The sequence below is a fragment of the Equus quagga genome, chromosome 2 (genome assembly GCF_021613505.1).
Source record: "Equus quagga isolate Etosha38 chromosome 2, UCLA_HA_Equagga_1.0, whole genome shotgun sequence".
Taxonomy (NCBI): domain Eukaryota; kingdom Metazoa; phylum Chordata; class Mammalia; order Perissodactyla; family Equidae; genus Equus; species Equus quagga.
In genome coordinates, this window is record NC_060268.1 from 174,837,227 (window position 1) to 174,855,746 (window position 18,520).

The following is an 18,520-nucleotide window of genomic DNA, read 5'->3' on the forward strand; positions in this document are numbered from 1 at the left end:
ACACGTGCTCCAGAAGATGTGTTCTCTATCAGAAGACTTACACCCTAAGACTCAGAGCAGAGAATTCTTTGGGATTACGAGCTAATTTCTTACTACAAGCTGATGATCTAGGCAGAGAGAAAATATCCTTCGAGAAAGCAATAATTTGAAGGACATCAGCTATCAATGAGTGCTTCAAAGTTCAGTTCAACAAATATTTGAGTGCAAGACATCATGCCAAGCGTATTAGAAGTAAGCATTATAAGTAGGACTATAGATAATATAGAAGAGTCCTTCCCTCGATGATTTACAAGCTAATGGGGGAAATAAGATTAAAACACTAAAAAACACAACTAAGGCAGAATGTATGGAGTGTTACAAGAGAGGTACCAAGGGGGTGCTGGGGGAATTAGAGAATGTAGTTGGGAGATAAGGGAAAACCTCAAGAAAGGAGGAGAGGCAGGTGTGGGCATTGAAAGATAAGTTGATTTCAGCAGCTTCTTCCACCCAGAACTGCCACACACTAAAGGAAATTATACCTTCCGTGAAGTCTAGGGCTCCCGGTGGCCTCTCTCTCCCCCTAATGGGCTGGAGGGTCCCACCTGCCTAGCCAGGCACCAGCACACAACTTGTCTCTTCTTCTCTCTGATTTCACCTTCCAAGTATTCCATGGAATGTCTCTAATAGGTAGAATTACCCTTTCCCCGTAGTAAATATACACAAAATGCCAAAGCAAATGAGTTGTCCCCTGCTCTGAATGTCTGCCAATCCAAGCCTGAAAAAAGCATCAAGTTGCACAGGCCCGCCCCCAGAGGGCAGCTGGAGAGCATATAAAGCTGAAGCCCCATGATTTCCAGTAGCTGGACGCCTTCCCAACATGGGCTGCCTAGCCCTTCTCCTCTGGCTGCTGCTCCTCCATGCTGTGATGCTACAGGAAGCAGGTACTGCAGCTGAGGCCCCAGGGCCATATTGCTCACATTGTTCCAAGCTTGAAAGGAAAAGTATGGATATCTGTACATAGCCCACCAGCACGCTGTTGGAAAGCTTACAGTTAAATCCAGACAAATAGAGCTTTTACCGTGTTTAATGCAATCCAAGCACTGATGAGATGTCGCTGTGATGATCACTGAATGCATAATCATGACTGATTTAGGGAAGTTGGGTCAAATATTTTCTTTAGAATTTATTTTCTGTGAACAAGGCACTAGCCAATCCATTGCTCTTTAAACACATGACTCTGTTTTTAGGATTCTGGAGAGAAATGGATAAAGAAGGAATACTTGGCTGTCGGATAATTAAATGAGTGTTTTGAAAATGTTCTTGGGCTTCTATATTGATATTCAGCACTAGATGTATTGAATTACTGTCATGATTTCTTTGCTGTTGCTGAATGGAGTTGAAAAATGCACAGTGAAAGAATATCCCAGCCTGAAATACTTGACACAACATAAAATTATCTGGACTTGATTCATGAAGTCTTCTAATCTGAAAATCTATACCTTTCTATAAAAAAATTTATCAATTTGATATTCTTCTTCTGTACTCCACATCTAGCCTTCTAAAGGAATTTTAAGTTTAATTTGGACCTAATTTAAAATATCTACATAATTACAATGACTTTTATCACTATTTTGTGGCTTTGGTGGAAAATATTAAAGTCCTTTGTTACTCAGCTTTCCCCCTTATACTAACAAGTGAAAATTTGGAAATACTCTTGACCAACAAATAGCTTGAATAAAATTTTTATTAACTATAAAGAAAAACATAACTACTCACCAACCACAACTATTTGATTATAAAGTTTATACTCTAACTCTTCTTTTATTCTATGAGAAATTGTACAGATTTTGTGTCAGCTACTCAAACATTTATTAAAATGAACTAGGATGTCAAGAAGGATTTAAGTGATTTCTTGAATCCTCTGGGATTCTGGGCCAGGTTTCTCATTTACATGTCTGATGGGGTAAGAGTTTGGGAATACGGCTTTAGGGCCGGAAAGGTCTGCATAATTCAAGCCTTAACGCCACACTTTCTGGCCATGGGGTCGGGAGCAGGTTTTCTAATCTCTCCGTGCTGCTGTTTCCTCTCACATAAAAACAAGACAATTTATCGGATTTGGGGGAAGATTTCATGAAATAATGTTTATAAATTACTTGAAAGGATGCCTCACGCATAGAAGATGTTCACTCAATGTTAACTGTTATAGATGCTATAAATTCTAAACTATGTATTTTAAACTGAGAAGAGATGATTGGATATGGATTATCAGATTCAGATTATAACATTTTACCATGCTGTTTCCATTCTCTAAGAAACCAAGATATTTTCTCCTTTCAATATTTCAGCAATAGGTTTCAAGTAATAGATTTAATATTTTTAAAATATATAGCAGGAAAGGAGCTCTTTTCTCCCAGCATATCAATACTATGCAGGCAGGTACTCTGGAGATTTATGAACTATAAGAAATGCACGTGGGAAATTGATGGGGCTCTCTGAAGTGTAACATTTTTTGGAAATTTCTGAGAGAATTCAAAATTCGAATTCATTGTTTTTGTTCTAAATGTGGCAAAGATGATGCTGACTTTTATGGTGCTAAAAGTGGCAAAATTTCAGCTTTGGGAAAGTAGTTATAGGCAAGGTTGAAAGTGACCCCTGGAGCAATCTGGACTGAATCTCAATGAGCTCTGCCCTCCCCCCCCCCCCCCCCCCCCCCCTCCTGAGAGGGCGTTGCGACTCTCAGGAAGTGGAATTGGTCTATGATGTAATCTGTTTGGAATTAGGTGTCCAGAGGATTTAGGACAGAGTTAAAGGGAGAAAATGAGAAAGAACCCTCAGTCTGGGATAGGAGAATTTAATGATTTCTGAGAACTGGGGTTAAAAAGCTGCACTAAAATTCAATGAGTCTCTTAAGACTATACCCTGATAACTACTTGATAGTGTGTTGGGAACAGCAAAGAGTAGGTTCCTGGGAACAAAGATCAGCTTCAATTCTGGTCCTACTTCTTCCTCCCATAGCACTGAGAAACCAAGTCCCAGTGCAAAAATCAGTCAAAATGAGGCTATTTATTACATTGAGTTGGGTATTTTGATAATCCAGTCACAACAATATTCAGCTCTCTTCTTCCACTGTCTTATCCTGCTTTCCTTGAAACTTGCAAAATACTGCCAAATTCCAGCGCTATTTGCCACACGGAGGGCACACGTTGTTACACTTATGGACCCAATTCTCAGCCTAGTTCTTGGCACGACAGAGGGCACTTCATAAACAGTCTGAATAAATGAATGAAAAAACAATGAACAAGAATCTCCCACTGTCGGCTGATGTCTGCTTACTGTATTCTCTCAAAATAAAGAACAAGATTACGGGGTTGCTTCAAATGTAAGGATATTTGAGAGGGTTGTAGATCTTAGAGACACGATCTGCAGGTACCAGTTATCCCTAGGGCCATTTTCTTTCGTTTTTTTAAAGATTGTCACCTGAGCTAACATCTGTTGCCAGTCTTCTTTGTTCCTTCTCCTTCTCCCCAAAGCCCCCCCAGTACACAGTTGCATATTCTGGTTGTGAGTGCCTCTGGTTGTGCTATGTGGGACACCACCTCAGCATGGCCTGATGAGCGGTGCCACGTCCGCGCCCAGGATCCAAACTGGCGAAACCCTGGGCAACTGAAGCAGAGTGCACAAACTTAACCACTGGGCCGCGGCGCCGGCCCCTGGGGCCGTTTTCTCATGGACTCTCTGGCTCCTCCTTTATCTTTGCCCCTTCTCCAGTCCTTTTGTCCACGTTCATACTCTCCCCTCCTCCCCCCCCCAAGATGTGCATGTCACCCCACAGTGCGTAGGGGAGTGCTCTTGAGCTTCTAGGAACTCAAGGGTTAGTGATATGATACGGCCTTGTAGCCTTGTGCAGGCTCCTCATGCTGATTGCACAAGGGTCTTACAGACAATGGGGCCAGCGAGACCGTCTTAGAACAACCACCCAAAAATACAACCACAGTTCGGCGCAGGTCTCGTTGGCATCCAGGAGATCCGAGGAAGTTGCAGACCACTGGAGCTGGGCTGGCGTTAGGACGATTCACACGGAAAATGTGAGGACAAAGAGCAACTTGTTGACCACCTGAGAAAGAAGGGCTATTTCTGAAAATGAGATTATTCCCTGGTGTAGAATTTATCTGATCAACGCTATCCAAGTTAAATAGTTAAAATAGTCTCTAAAAACCACATTATGATCAAGTTACAGTCTGTTCAGCCGTGGCTCTGCGCCTGCTCGGCCTCCAGGTCCCACGCTCTGACCACCCACCCCCCACTCCTTCCCTCATTCGCACAGACCCCACCCAGTGCTCTCAGCCCTGCCTCTGCTGTCCCTCAGACCGGGCGCTCCATCCCTGGCACCATGGTCAGGAGGGAAATCCATGCAGCCAGTCCTCAGCTGGGTGCACACAGCGGCCCTGCTGTCTCATTCGCCTCTCGTCAGACTTCCAGCAGTTCTCACACCGCCTGATTCTGTTTCAAGGCTGACAGCTGAGGGCCAACCGCTACCTCCCCCCACACACACTCACACACACTCATGCACATACTCACACCCTCCCACACACACAACATACACACTCAGGACCAACTTGTTTCACCCACCCTTTCCTCCTGTTCTCATCCCGAAGAAAGCCCTGTCCGTCCTCGTCCCCTGTCCCCAATGCCATCCCCCCCTCACCACGCTATCCATTATCTCATTGCACTAGTCTAAAATCTTCCCCTCATCCTGGATCTTTATCTTATGAATATTGCCCCAAACACTCCAAACCAAGCACACCAAAACATTTCAGACCACCTGCCTGCCTTGGACAAGGCACCACCTTCCAGCCAGAGGCCACCCTGGCATTCCTGCAGAGGAGGGGCTGGGGCAGCTTCTGGCAGGGGCGTTGCATTGTACCTTACTCAGATGGAGAAAACATCCACTTTCCTTATCAAAGGACAGGGTTTGGGCTTAAATCTTCCCCACCCCAGGCACTCAGGGAAACACCTTTCTTCACAGACAAACTTCCTGCCTAGTTGGTCATGACCTCTTCATCTCACTCCCCACTTCTTAACCCTGTTCACTCTGGCTTCACGCCAACTCTTTGCTGACGCTGCTCTCTAATGCGGGATGTCTACCAGCCTTTCCTTGCTGGTCCAGGGGCCTTTGTCTGGTCGCCCCTTCACATCAGGCCTCATTCCTCCCGGGCTTTGTGCCGCTACCTCCTTTGTCTTCTCCTTGCTCCTCGGCCATGCCTTGGCTGGCCAGTTTTGCTCCTTCATCTCCCTGAAGTCTTTGGCACTCTCTCTGCACCTTCCCCTCCGTGAACTAATCTGCCTTCTGACTTCAGGAATGGTTTCTGACCATATGACCTTTGCAAATCACCTTCCAAATCATGTCTGCAGGCACCCCAGTGCACCCGGCCCCAGCTCACATCATTTTCACCTGCCTCTCCGGGTCCGTCACTGGACTTTGGATTCTTTGCTGTGACACCTCCCCATCCTACCCCTTCCTCCACCTCATATGCTCTGTTCTCTCTTTGTGGGAGACTCTTTGACTCATAAGAAATCTCCCACTTCTAGTCTCTCCCACCTCTGGATCCATCCTGTACATCACTTTGGGTTTGATCTTCCTCGCATTCCTCTGACAAAAACCTGATTCTCTCACTCCTTTCTTCAAAAAGCTCCAATGGCTTCTGTTGCCCTTAAAATTAAGTCTAAGGCCCTTGGTCTGGGATTCAGAGCCCTTCACAACTGTTCCAATCTACTTTTCCAGCTTTATCTCAATATTCCACTTGTTACACTTTCTTTTGGAGGAAGTTCCAATGGGAAGTTCCCAGTGGAGCGCTCGCCCATTCCACAGCCTTAGAAAACGGGTCGACATAACACAACTTTGAAATATTATTGGGGACAAGGTAGTTCTCTCCCCCTTCCTTCCACCCTCCCACCCACAGGAACCCCTTTTCTGGGATTCCTAGGTGTGGCAAAGGGCAAATGGGGCCCATTTTACTGGACAGGAAAACACTACCTCATTGTCATCATCACTGTCTTGGAAATGTGCTGGGGTGGTGCCTCTATGATCTGTCAGCCATACGCCATGCTGATTGTATCAGGCAATGACTGAAGTCTATGGTGGTGGCCCCACTGGGACCTTGGTTTGGATTTCCCATCTGGAGTGAGTGTAGCAGAGAGTTCTTGCCATTAGGGAACAGCACCCTTGTGCTTTGCTTAGAATAATTTGCACTACGGTATCTTGAGCAGTTTGTCCATTTGGGTCCGAAACCACTGCAGAGGAAAGGCAAGCCTGGAATGGATTTTGTCATCCAAAGGTGCACATGGTGTGGTTGAGGGAAGCCAGCAAAGCAGGTGCTCAGCTAACAGTTTTTGTGGCAACTCCACGGTAGCCTGGTGCTCACTTCAGCATTCCACAGCCAAGATGGAAAAGACTTCCCACCCTCAGGGCGTGACTGTCCCACAGGGAGACACGTGCAGAAGTTCCCTTTGACTCCCTCGTAGCCTTCTTCACACTTGATAGCTCAGCAAGGATTGCATAGAGTCCAATTCCCAAACGCTGCTTTGAGGTCCCTTCTCTACTCCCACGCCACTGCCTTCATGTATCTTCGTGAGATGTTCTGTCCAGACAGTTCCAACAGCCTCATGACTGGCTTCCTTGTCTCCAGCCCCATCTCCATACAGTCCATCCTGCAAACTGCCATGAGCATTGTCCTTCTAACCCGCAGCCTAAGCCCCTGCATCACTCCCCTTGTTCCCTGAGAAGCCGGACTCCGTGTGTGATGTACAAGGCCCTCTGTGGTCCGGCCCTGCTGACCTCTCCAGCTCCACTGTGCTGTGTAGCCTCCAGCCTCCCACCTGCAATCTGGCCTCACCTCCCTGCGGGCAATTTCCTGAGCATACTTTGTGGTTTCACACTGCGATGCTTCCGCACAAGGGCTCCCTTCTGGCAGCAATGCTGTTCCTCCTGTTACCCAGCTGCTCTCTCCGTCTACATTTTACACTCAGCACGAGAGGCACTGTACTAGGCAGTCTTTCTCCTCTGGGTCTCCTGTTCCCTCTACAGACCCTGACACCATGGATCACAGTAAGCAGCACTATTAATTCCAGTTCTGACCCTCTCACTGGGCTGGAAATATCCAACAAGCAGGAATAGTATCTTATTCATCTGTGGATCCGACACCTACACATGCTGGCAATAGTAAATACTTCTCGGATTCAGTAGCATCCCTAGACTCAAGCCAGAGCTCAAGAGAGGAATGAATGATGGACTGGGACAGCAGCAGAAGGAGCAGCCCCTCACTGGAGCCGATCCAAGAGCAGCCCACAGGCCAGTGTTGGTTGCATTTGTTGAATTGTGTGAGTGTTTACCTATTCAGTGGAGGTAATGCGCACATGTGTGAGTGTGGTGGGCTCATTTGGACTTAGTGGAAGGAATTTCCAAATAGGATCCAATGGCTGCACCCCCACAGCTCGTTCGACTTCTGCTTGTACTCTGGGGGTAAGTCCTCATCCAATTTCCGTTTGGATCAAGTTTAGAAAGTTTTGATTCTCAGCCTGATTAAATCTCAAAAGCATCATTAATAGCTGAATCGCTAGTCTCTCATCCCTTCACAAGCACAGTGACTTGTGCCCTTGCCCAATGACATTCCAATTTAACTTACCTCTCTCTGGAGTTGAGTAGTTGTGGATTCAAATTTCGCAGATACGTTTGGATAATTGCAGATGTTCAAACCAGGTAGAACAGGATCCAGAAGAGTGATTGTAATTAAAATGTAAATGAAATTTAATCTAGGATAGTTACCAGGGTTGGGAAAAAGAAAAGAACAGAAAAGAAAAGGTCAACCCTCTTCCTTCTTCAGACTGAGACACGATATAACCTACATTAAGAAGCTATGTTGCCCGCAAGTCACTTAACCTCTTAAGGTCTCAATTTCCCATGGGTAAAAGGAGGATAGTGAGAGCACTCAACTTGGTAGAGTTCCTGCAAGGAATCAATAAGATAATCATGGACAGCACTCAGCCCAGCAGCCAGCACATCCCAGGTGGTGATGACAGCTTCATCCATCCATCCACCTGCTCAGGGAAAAACTCTTGATTAGTCCTTGATTCTGTGCTTTCTCTCACATCTCACGTCCAATCTACCAGGAAATCCTGTCTGCTCTACCAGAATCCAGCCACTTCTTACACCTCATACTGTCCCACCTTAGATGGGGCCCCCACCATCTCTAGCCTAGGTTCCTGTGGTAGCCACCACTGGTCTCCTGGATTCCACCCTGGCCTCCTCTGTTGATTCCCAACACAGTAGGAAGGTGATCCTCTTAAAACCCGGGTCAGGTCATGTCACTCCCCTGCTCAAAGCGCAGAAAAGCCTCCTCATGTCACTCAGTGTAAATGTTAAAGGCCAGTGAAGTGTCTAAGATCTGTTCCCTGGTTACCATCCTCACCTCTTACCATTCTTTCTCTTGTTTCTCTACTCAAGCTACTCAGGCCTTCTATTGCTCCTGGAACATGCTGGGCATGCCTGGGGGTCTTTGCCCTGGCTGTTCCCTCTGCCTGGCACAGTCTTTCCTGGATATGAGCAGATCTAACTTCTAAGGCTACTTCAAATTTTGTTCACATATTACTCTCTCAATAAGGCCTACTCTGACCACCCTTTGAGCATCCCAGTCCTTGTTATCCACTCATATGCTGTCTAATTTTCTTATCTATTTTCCGTTTTGTTCATGGACTACCCTTCTCCTCCAGAATGTGAGTGCTACAAGGGCAGTGGTCCTTCTTGGTTTTGTCCAGTGATGAACACCAACAGTCCTTGGCATATAGTAGGTGCTCAGCTGCCAGCTGAATGAATGAATGTAAGTGCCCAATCACTGTTAACTTTTGTGTTTTTTTAAGTATGAGGGTGGAACATATAACATATATTCTTAATTTAAAACTACTTTTTTTCACTTGGTCCTGATTAGAGGAGGGCCCGTTGTCATTTTCTCAAATTCATAATTACCTCCAAATTTTACAGTCAACTTCTACTTTGGCTCTTTTCCATTTCCTGTATTCCATGAGTGATCAAATCACAGATTTTTGAGTGTATAACATTCACCTGGAAAGCTTTTTATAAACATGGGCCATAATCCCATAGGTCAGTAGGTCTGGGGTAAGGCCTAGGAATCCATATTTTAAGCAATTTCTCAGGCAACTTGATAAAGACAGTGGGGGACTGACCTTGATAAACATTGTCTTACATTTCATTTTCCCTCCTTCAATATACATGGAGCTGCCATGACAGCCCAAGCCCACGACACCTTCTGGCTCATTCACTAGAGTCACCTGCACCCTGATTTGCTCTCTACTTTTGTCTCTTACTCATCTCTAGCTACCCTTGCACTGTGCTGTCTTGTCTGTTTTCTGAGTAAGAACCCAAACTGGCACCTCCACTGTCACCTGAAATGTCCAGACTTCTCCTCCTAGCATTCAAAGCCCTAAAAAAAATCAGTCTTTCCTATCATCCATCTTTGTGTCCACTCTTCCTCCAACACAGAGCCACTCTTCTAGTTCAGACGGCTCTCGTACTGATTCCTATATAAAAAGGGTTCATTCCTATCCATCCACTTCCTCTAAATTTACCCAACACGTTCTTCAACACCATTAACTCCCACACCTTTAGCTCATCTGCTAGGCATTTAGTGAATGCCCAGTAGGTTCCAGACACAGTGCAGGGAGGGTGGTCCCTCCAGTATGATTTGGTATGAACTCGGGTCGCTCTAAGTCAATGGATATCCAATGAGTTATTGAGACACTATCCTTTGCCATCAGTCCCTAGTGCTCAGCACATAGTGGGTGCTCAGTGATGTCTGTTAAACCTGAATGAACCGAACATAAAGACTTTGGGAGGTCAGGCTTCCAGCTGAGGGACTTAGGAAACACTTTATAAAGGTTTCTGACCTGGAATTGGTCTTGCCCAAATGGCTAGGATACCATGTTCATATGAGGGGTTATGACATTCCAGGGAATTTTAACAACTCAAGAAAAGCCCATGGAGTCACTGGGAAGTATTGAGGCTTCCTTCTGAGGGAGGGAGAACAAGCTATCAAGAGGAGCTGGAAAGGAAGCTGTGAACCTGATTATGGAGGGTTTTGAAATTCAAGCTAAGAACTTTGGCCTTTATCCTGTAGATGATGAAGAGCTGTTGTAGGCAAGAGAATGACACCAAAGAGGCCTTTTCAGATGGGTAGACAGGTGACACGGGCTACGGTGAGGAGAGATTGACTTAGGGAAACCGGTAAAAAAGTGACCATGGAAATCCACACACAAAGTTAAAAAAATAACAGCTCTAATTCAGGGGCGCCGGGGTGGGCTCAGACAGCAGCAGCAGAGACTCTGCTCTGGTTTGGAAGGACTGTCTGTAAGCCAGGGCACCTTGCTGGGCCTGCCCATCACACAACACAGGGCTTCTCTGATAATCTAATGAGATGATGGGTGTGAATGTGCTTTGAAAAGTGTAAGCTCTGTGTAGACATAAGGATTATTGTTCATACAAAGGAAAGGGTGAAAATGACATTGTGAATGGAAGAACTGGCCTGACAAGTTGGTGGGATATGGGAGATACGAGAGGAAAAGAAGAATTAAAGAAAAGAAGTGGGAGTGCCCAGCACGTGGGAGGCTGCATAATTTATCAGCTAAACGTCCAGACTCTGCACCCAAATCGCAGCACGGCCTCATATTAACTGTGGGGCTGGGAAATTACTTAGCTTCTTTGTGCCTTGACCTCTTTATCTGTTAAATGGGAATGGAAACAGTAATAGAGTTGTTTTCAAGTCAGTTCAAGGCAGTAGGATATGGAAAGTGCTTAGATTCACGACAGGAACATAGTAGGGGCTGAATAAGAGTTTATTATTATTAACACCACCAACCTAGTTGGCTTCCAGAAGTCCCCCCTCCCAGAGGGAGACCCCTGCTCAGTCTTGCAGCCCAGACGACGTGTCTAGTCACTGGACTATATCTTTCTGTTCCAGTGCTCAACCTGTGTAGTGAACATAGATTTTTTTTTCCCAGCCACAAGTACCAGGCTCTGTATGTCTGCTGGCTTCCTGGGACCCATCCAATGACAAGGCACAGCAGGTTGTTCCCAACAGACACGTCAGGTTTAAATGGACTATTGAAAATCTACTCAGACCCAACAGCCTCACAGGCCTACGTCCTCGGGTGGCTTGCCTACTGAGCGTGGCGCCAATCCATAACACCAGAAAGAAACTGGTGGGAGGGGAAGGGCGGATAGGCTCAAGGTGCAAAATCTATCAAAGGGGCTGCTTTGGAGGATATTACTGATTGGTTTGCTCAGAGTCAATGGTTAGATCAAAGTTATTGTACATAACCAGAAAGAGTGGGGAACCAGGGAAAAGGAATGCTGTGTTTATAATGAACAGCAGCCGGACTCCTCATCCCTTACCAAAGCTACCTTCAAGAGACAAAGCCAATGTGTCAAATTAATTAACTAATATTAATTGAGTAACCCCAATGGAAAAATCTAATAGAAAAATAAATAAAAAGCAAAAAAAGGGAAAATTGCTATAAAAAGTGAACTCAGGAGATATTGGAAAACATCACATTAAAACCAAAAAGCATGGTTGAATTTATGTGTAAGCTATAACTTAATTAAAGAAAACACTTCAAGATTAACTACAGAGAGCTGAAGATGCTTAAACAATATACTAGCTGACAAAACATTGGGATGACCGGTACAAACCCTTATCTGATTAAAAGGAAGTTATAAGACCCAGTACACTCCAAGGCAAGAGCTTAAGGAAAAGTGATTCCAGAATATGGGTTCCCAAACTTGACCACACAGCAGAATCACTTGGGCTGTTAAAAATTCAGATTCCCAGGCCCCACTCTGCTGAGCCTATGAGTCAGTGGGTTCAGAGGGGGCTCTGGAAGCTGCTTTCTGATGCTGGACCGTGCTCTGCACACTCGGGTTCTAACCTGGCTGATGTGCCTCAGTCTGCTCCAGGAGGGACGTCAGAGGACCCAGAGAAAGGCCATGGAAGGGACAGCCTAAGAGAAGCACCATGCAAGGCACACCTGGGGAGCAGCGAGATGGTGAGTCAGAGCCAGACCATCCCCTCTGCCCGGAGAAGGTGGGGGCTGAGGGCGGGTGGCACCTGCAGGGCAGCGAATGTGGAGAAGCTGTGAAGGCCCCTGGGGATGGAGGGTCCCCACCCAGCAGGGCAAGTTGCTCATCCTCATAAATAAAGACACTCTGTTTTAATTTCTGCTTAACCAGACAGGAATGCCCTCGAATCTTTATCTAATTTCATGGTTCTTACACATTAAAGACTGACTTAAGGGTCTCTATTTCAGGTGCTCTTAAATGTTGGGGTATGTGATAATCACCCCCAGAGCTTATTGAACATACAAAATCCAGGGCCCCACTCCCAGACATGGGGTGCACTCCAGGAAACTGCATATTCAGTGCGACTCCCCAGAGGTCAAATGAGGTGGGCCGTGTGAGGGCCACACTTTGAGAAGCGTTGCTCTGCGGCCACTGGGAGGTAGAGAGAAGGCAGAACAACTTGCCGAGGGCTCTCCATCAGCAGCTAGCTGTGGAAATTTCTATCTGTCTCCTCATCTCTCTTACTACTCTTTAGTAAAATGGAGACAACAAAAATTGCCAACTCCTAAGTGCTTCCTCTGTGCCAGGCACTTTCTATGCATTTGGTTCATCTATCTCGTTGGAGGCAAGTACTGTTGTCATTGTCCCCACTTTAGAGATGAGGAAAATAGGAGGTTAAGTGGCCTACACAAACTGCATAGCTGGTGAGTGGCCGAGCTGAGAAGCAAGCCCAGAGTCCAGAGTGGCAACTGCGCTCTGAAGCCCCTATCCGAGTAAGCCTTACCTGCCGCCGAGATTGTTGGGGAGAGCTGGTGACATGATGCCCAGGAAAGAGGTGAAATGCAGGTGCCAGTCAAGAGGGGAGGGCAGCTGCTTGTCAGGGATAACGCACCGTATGTGCATTCATTGTGCTCTTGCATTTCTCCAACACTCTCGACTCAAGGCTGACAATGACACAGTACAAAGTATCCAAGAATCCAGGAGACAGCTCTGAAGCGAAAATATCAAGGAGCCCAGAGCCCAGGAGTTTCGATCTTCTTAGATGTAGATATTCTTGCCAGAGCTGGTGGGAGGATCCAGAATGAAGTGCTTTTGAAACGGACAAAGCAAAGCCTGATGTCCTGCCACGGGGCTTACCTAAAGAGGTGGTAGATGACCCTACCCAAACAGGGGGCCCTACGGAGATCTGACGGAGGACCTGCAAGGAGTGGTCGGAATGAACTAGGGTTCCTGTTCTGTCCCTCGCTGACTATGGGACCTCCTGGAAGCTGCTGCAATTGTCTATACCCTGTTTTCTCCCTGGTAAAATGGAGACAGAAATATCCTATAAGGTAGTCAGGAGCCTTAGAAAGATGTCTATTGTAAAGGGCTTAGCCCAGTTCCTGGAACACAGATGGTGCTTAATGAACAGGAGCTATTGTCTTGACGATGACGATGGTGGGGAAGATGATGACTCCACTCACCAACACTTTGGTGGGGGCTGGGGGGTTCCCTTTCTCCCAAAGACTGGCTTGCTGTGCAGTTGGTGGAAGGTTCTGGAAGGTGTTCTGGCCGCGTCGAGGTATATTTTGAAGGCGTGTGGTGCACGGTGTGCGATGACCTGTGGGACGAGAATGAAGCACAGGTGGTGTGCCAGCAGCTTGGCTGTGGGACGGCCGTCTCCGCCCCTGGAGAGGCCCGCTTTGGCCAGGGCTCCGGCCCCATTCTTCTGGACAATGTGCAGTGTTCTGGGACTGAGGCCTCTCTGGGGCAGTGCTCGCACGCTGGCTGGTTTGCCCACAACTGTGGACACAGCGAAGACGCTGGTGTCATCTGCTCGGGTAAATTTCTTTCTCTCTTCTCCGAGAGTTGAGTTTTCATTTTTCCCAATCGTTTCCTCAGTTTCTCCCCGATGTAGCTGGGCACCCTGAATCTAACCCCAATCTTCTTGTGTCTGTTTGAGAAGACAACAGTAATTATATTGGGAAGAATTTTAGGTTTGATGTGAAAAGACTAAGTCCAGTCACAGGATGAGCTACATAATTGCAGGTCCCAGTGCAAAATGAAAATGTAGGTCTCCTTTTCCAAAAATTATTAAGAGTTTTAGAACAGCGACAGTAGGGCATGAAAGCAAGAGCAGAGCTCTTCTGAGCGTAGGGCCTGCGGACTGCAAGCGCAGCTGACCTCCCTGATCAGTACTCCTGTGTAATTCCGGCTCCCTCTTCCTCTTAATGTGGCTTTTTGTGCATCATTGAGCCTTTACGTAACACAATGGGAATAATCATAATAAGAACCAGGACAATGACTTTCCTCCCTCTCCCACTGCTCTGCTGTGACGAGAAGCATCTGTTAAATCTGATCCATTAACCTGTCGTTCCATAGCCTGAGGAGCAGGCTACCAATGATGCTGTGCCTGCTACATCTGCTTTTTGAGGACATCTACCTCCTGGAGACCAAGCAGCCATGTCTCTGATAAACTGGTTTTGGTTGAGGGAGCAAAGTCTGGAGTCAGGAGCAAGAGGAAACCCCTTCCTTGTTCCTTAGCTGCTGACTGTGGTAGAGTCAGAGGAGAGGGCTCGCCTACTCCCCAGCCCATTCCTCCCAAATCTGATGTGCCAGGAGGAAGGATCTGAGCCATCATCAGCAGGCCAAGAGCAAAGCACTCATTCATTCAACGAATATTACTGCAGAAGGCTTGGAGATCCAGCAAGAACAATGTCCTTTTCCCATAGATTGACTTCCAGACTATTCCATGTGTCACCTTCTATCACAAAGCAACAGACTCATTTCTCTTGGTGATGGTGGGAACCAGACCCTGCCCTGCTGGTACTTTTACCACTGCAGGCAGCTCTGTCGTGAGAGTCAGTTAAGGGGGTGGAGGAGAGTTCTGGTCCTTCAAACTATCATTCCCAAGGCCTCTCCTGGGCCTACAGCGTAAAGGCGGCCCCAGCCCCTCCAATTTCGTGGACCCTTAGGACCCAGCTTGTGGTCAACCCATGCCAATGCTTTCCAGAGCCCTTCATGTGAGTCCTCAGGGTGGACAGGCCTGGGCGGAAGTCACCTTTGCCTCATCTGGGCACTTCAAGCAGCCTGGGTAGGTGGAAAGAAGACTCTGCCGGTCTCTTAGGCAGTGTGTCCTTGGCCTGGGCACCTTGGGAGATAGGGAAGGAGAGAGGGAGGAGCCGAGAACAGTCCAGGGAGCAAATTATTATAAGTATCTTACTTCAGGGAAATTTAAAAACATTTTTCAAGTATACTTTTGAAAGGCTGTTCTCGACCAGGGATGATTTTGTCTCCCAGGAGAAAATTGGCAATGTCTGAAGACTTTTTTTTTTTTTGAGGAAGATTAGCCCTGAGCTAACTGTTGCCAATCCTCCTCTTTTTGCTGAGGAAGGCTGGCCCTGAGCTAACATCTGTGCCCATCTTCCTCCACTTTATATGTGGGATGCCTACCACAGCATGGCTTGCCAAGCAGTGCCGTGTCCGCACCCAGGAACCGAACTGGTGAACCCTGGGCTGCTGAAGCGGACCGTGCGCACTTAACCGCTGTGCAACCGGGTCGGCCCCTGAAGACGTTTTTAATTGTAACAACTGGGGGTGCTACTAGCATCTTATGCGTAGAAGCCAGGGATCCTACAAAACATCCTGCAGCACACAGGATGGCCCACCACCACAAAGAATTTTCCAGCACAAAATGTCAGTGGTGCTGAGGTTAAGAAACCTTGCTTTAGAATCAAGTGCATATAGTTGATTTTGTTCATTTTATTTTTATTTTTTTAAAGATTGGCCTCTGAGCTCACATCTGTTGCCAATCTTTTTTTCTCCTCCTCCTCCTCTTCTTCCTCCTTCTTCTCCCCGAAGCCCCAAGTACATGGCTGTATATTCCAGTTGTAGGTCCTTCTCGTTGTGCTATGTGGGACACCTCCTCAGCATAGCCTGGTGAGCGGTGCCATGTCTGTGCCCAGGATCCAAACTGGCGAAAACCTGGGCCACTGAAGCAGGGCATGAACTTAACCACTCGGCCACGGGGCCAGCCCCTGATTTTGTTCATTTTAATAAGTACTTATTAATTGATAATAAATTGAGGGTTAATTAATTAATAATTACTTTACCAATGAAAGCAAAGCTGTCTATAGCCCCTTCCTCAAGTGTCAGCCTCAGTCCAGTTTTTTTCCAGTAATTTCCTCCTACTGTGTCCTCTACTGATTAAAGTTTACTCTGTCATTTTGTGAGGAGAGAAATAATCTAATCTCCTTCACACATGCTTTGACAGACGTACTGAATCTTCCTGTGTTCTCAGCACGTCATGTACTCCAAGTCCAGGCGTATCAATCACTTGAATGGTTTTGCCTAAGAGACGGCCTCAAAGCAAAGATCCCAGCAGTCGTGCAGTCCTTCCCAGGTTTCTGAGCACATTCCATCCATTATAACCCGCTCCATCCTTACACAGCTCAAGTGGAGCTTTTGTAATCATCCCTGTTTTACAAATAAGGAAACTGAGGTTCAGTGACAAAGGTCAAATCAAGGTCAAATTCCTCTACCTAAGTCACCTGCAAATATTCAGGCCACTGGACTCCACATCTGGTGCTCTGTCTCCTCCCCCAAATATGCCTACATTCTGGAAAAATTGTCCTGAACCTAGGCAAAATTTGCAAATGTTCAGAGTTGTCCTTGATGCTCTGCTGGCAGCCTCACCCTTCTTACCTGCTTCAGGCCCCCCCAACACACGCCTGTGCCCCAAGCCCTGGCAAGCTCCCCAGACACAGAGAACCCCTAGATGAGCTGCCGAACTTATTTAAACCAAAGCCTCCAGACCCACCTTCCCCCTGTCATCAAAACTCACACTGCCCTCCTTCCATTTCCTCAAGCGCTCTTCCCTCTGGTGATGTGCAAAGAAAGTCAATGACTGTCAACTGAGGAAATGAGTAAGTACTTGACTATCTGCGTGAGAGAAGAAATGTTAATGGAGTAACCAGTTCTGCTGTTTCTCAAACAAATGCCCAGGATTGCCTGCCTTAAACAGAGACTCTCTGAAATCCTACACAAGGAATTTTACTTCCAATTTTAATAAAACCATATTTATCTTTATGTGAAAACAATGTTTTAAATACTCAACATCCGGTAACATTGGTCCCTTAGATGCACTGCTTATGCTGCAGGTGTCTCCAACCCCAATCTCAGGTTGAGAAACAGAAAAACCAACCCAAGTCAAATGTGCTGGGCTATTCCTGAGCACAGAGTTTAGACTACGATGTTTGTACTTCAACGAATATTGAAAATAGTCAATAGGTCTTTCCTTCCAAGCTTCCTTTTTGGAATAACCACATATAAGACTCATTCCAGGCTGAACTTTTTTCACTGGAGTCATAGCAGTGGGACAACAGCTGACCCTTCCGGCAAGTACAGGGCATTCCAGAATTTTTATTATCTCTAATAGAGTCAAGTTATGTTCAACTTTCTTTTCTTTCTCATAGAAAATGAACGTGAAACTTCAGGAAGTTTTGGTAAGAATCACACTTTAACGTATCTTTACCAGAACATCCCCAAATGTCCCCAATCCTCTGATTGTATTTACCAACATAACCCATTGCTGGAGGGGGTTGGGGGAGGGGCTGAGACAAATAGTGAACTTAATCAAAAGGACTCAACAAATGAAAGAGAAAAACAAGCAGCTTCCCCACTTTAACCATGCAGGAAACATTTCTTCCCAAATTGTTTTGCTCTTATTGCCCAAATGTATTTTAGAAAATTATGGAGTGAGGATATGAATATGATTTAATAAATTATCATTCAAAGATGTAATTGAACTAAAATTGGACTAAAGAAGATCCTAACTTCAGACACCCCAATAACACCGGTGAATCTAGACAGACCTCGTGTGTGGCCTTGGGGCACCGTGCCCCTCTGCATTACTGTTTAGCAAATCAGAGATGAACGGAGAAAAGTACACCCTTTCTCGTTAACCTGAGCCCTTCGACACCCCTCTTCCTTAGAAGTCCCTTTATGAGTATCAGAGGAAAACACTTCTATAGGCACTTGACCCTTCACACAAATAATCCAGTTTAAAAGAACAATGAGTAGGTGACTCTGAGTTGCCCAAATACACTATCAATTTCTCGCTTGCCACTGATCAGAAAGAAACTACAGAATATATTCCCCAAAGCGCTCCCTTAGCTGGATGTCTAGTCCTGAGACCTTCACATACATTCGACACTCCCCAGTAAACTTGGCATGGCACTGTGCATGGCAATGACACTTCATTTCTTTCTCTGTTCTTAGAAACTGAGATCCTAACACCATTTCCTGGTGGTGAGTCAAAGTTCTGTCTTCTTTTGGTGGGATTTGGTGCGTCATGTGCTTCTCAACGGTGGGTAGGTCTCCAACCACACAAACACCACCAAGCGAAATGATTTCATCTGGGGATCTCTAAGCACTCAC

General features: G+C 46.2%; 1 protein-coding gene across 45 annotated transcripts in view; it reads left to right on the forward strand.

The window, feature by feature from the left end:
- The first annotated feature begins 829 nt into the window (after positions 1 to 829).
- LOC124235350 (deleted in malignant brain tumors 1 protein-like) overlaps positions 830 to 18,520 on the forward strand; it is a 116,741-nt gene continuing 99,050 nt past the window's right edge. For 43 of the 45 annotated variants that reach the window (XM_046653116.1, XM_046653124.1, XM_046653126.1 and 40 more), the window contains exons 1-5: positions 830 to 920; positions 11,992 to 12,090; positions 13,609 to 13,923; positions 17,557 to 17,586; positions 18,362 to 18,391. In XM_046653116.1, the coding sequence (XP_046509072.1) occupies positions 857 to 920; positions 11,992 to 12,090; positions 13,609 to 13,923; positions 17,557 to 17,586; positions 18,362 to 18,391 (538 nt within the window). In that variant the 5' untranslated portion in view covers positions 830 to 856. Of the gene's footprint in view, positions 921 to 11,991; positions 12,091 to 13,608; positions 13,924 to 16,950; positions 17,008 to 17,556; positions 17,587 to 18,361; positions 18,392 to 18,520 lie in introns of those variants that run through there. The other 2 variants (XM_046653147.1, XM_046653154.1) reach the window with 2 other exon arrangements.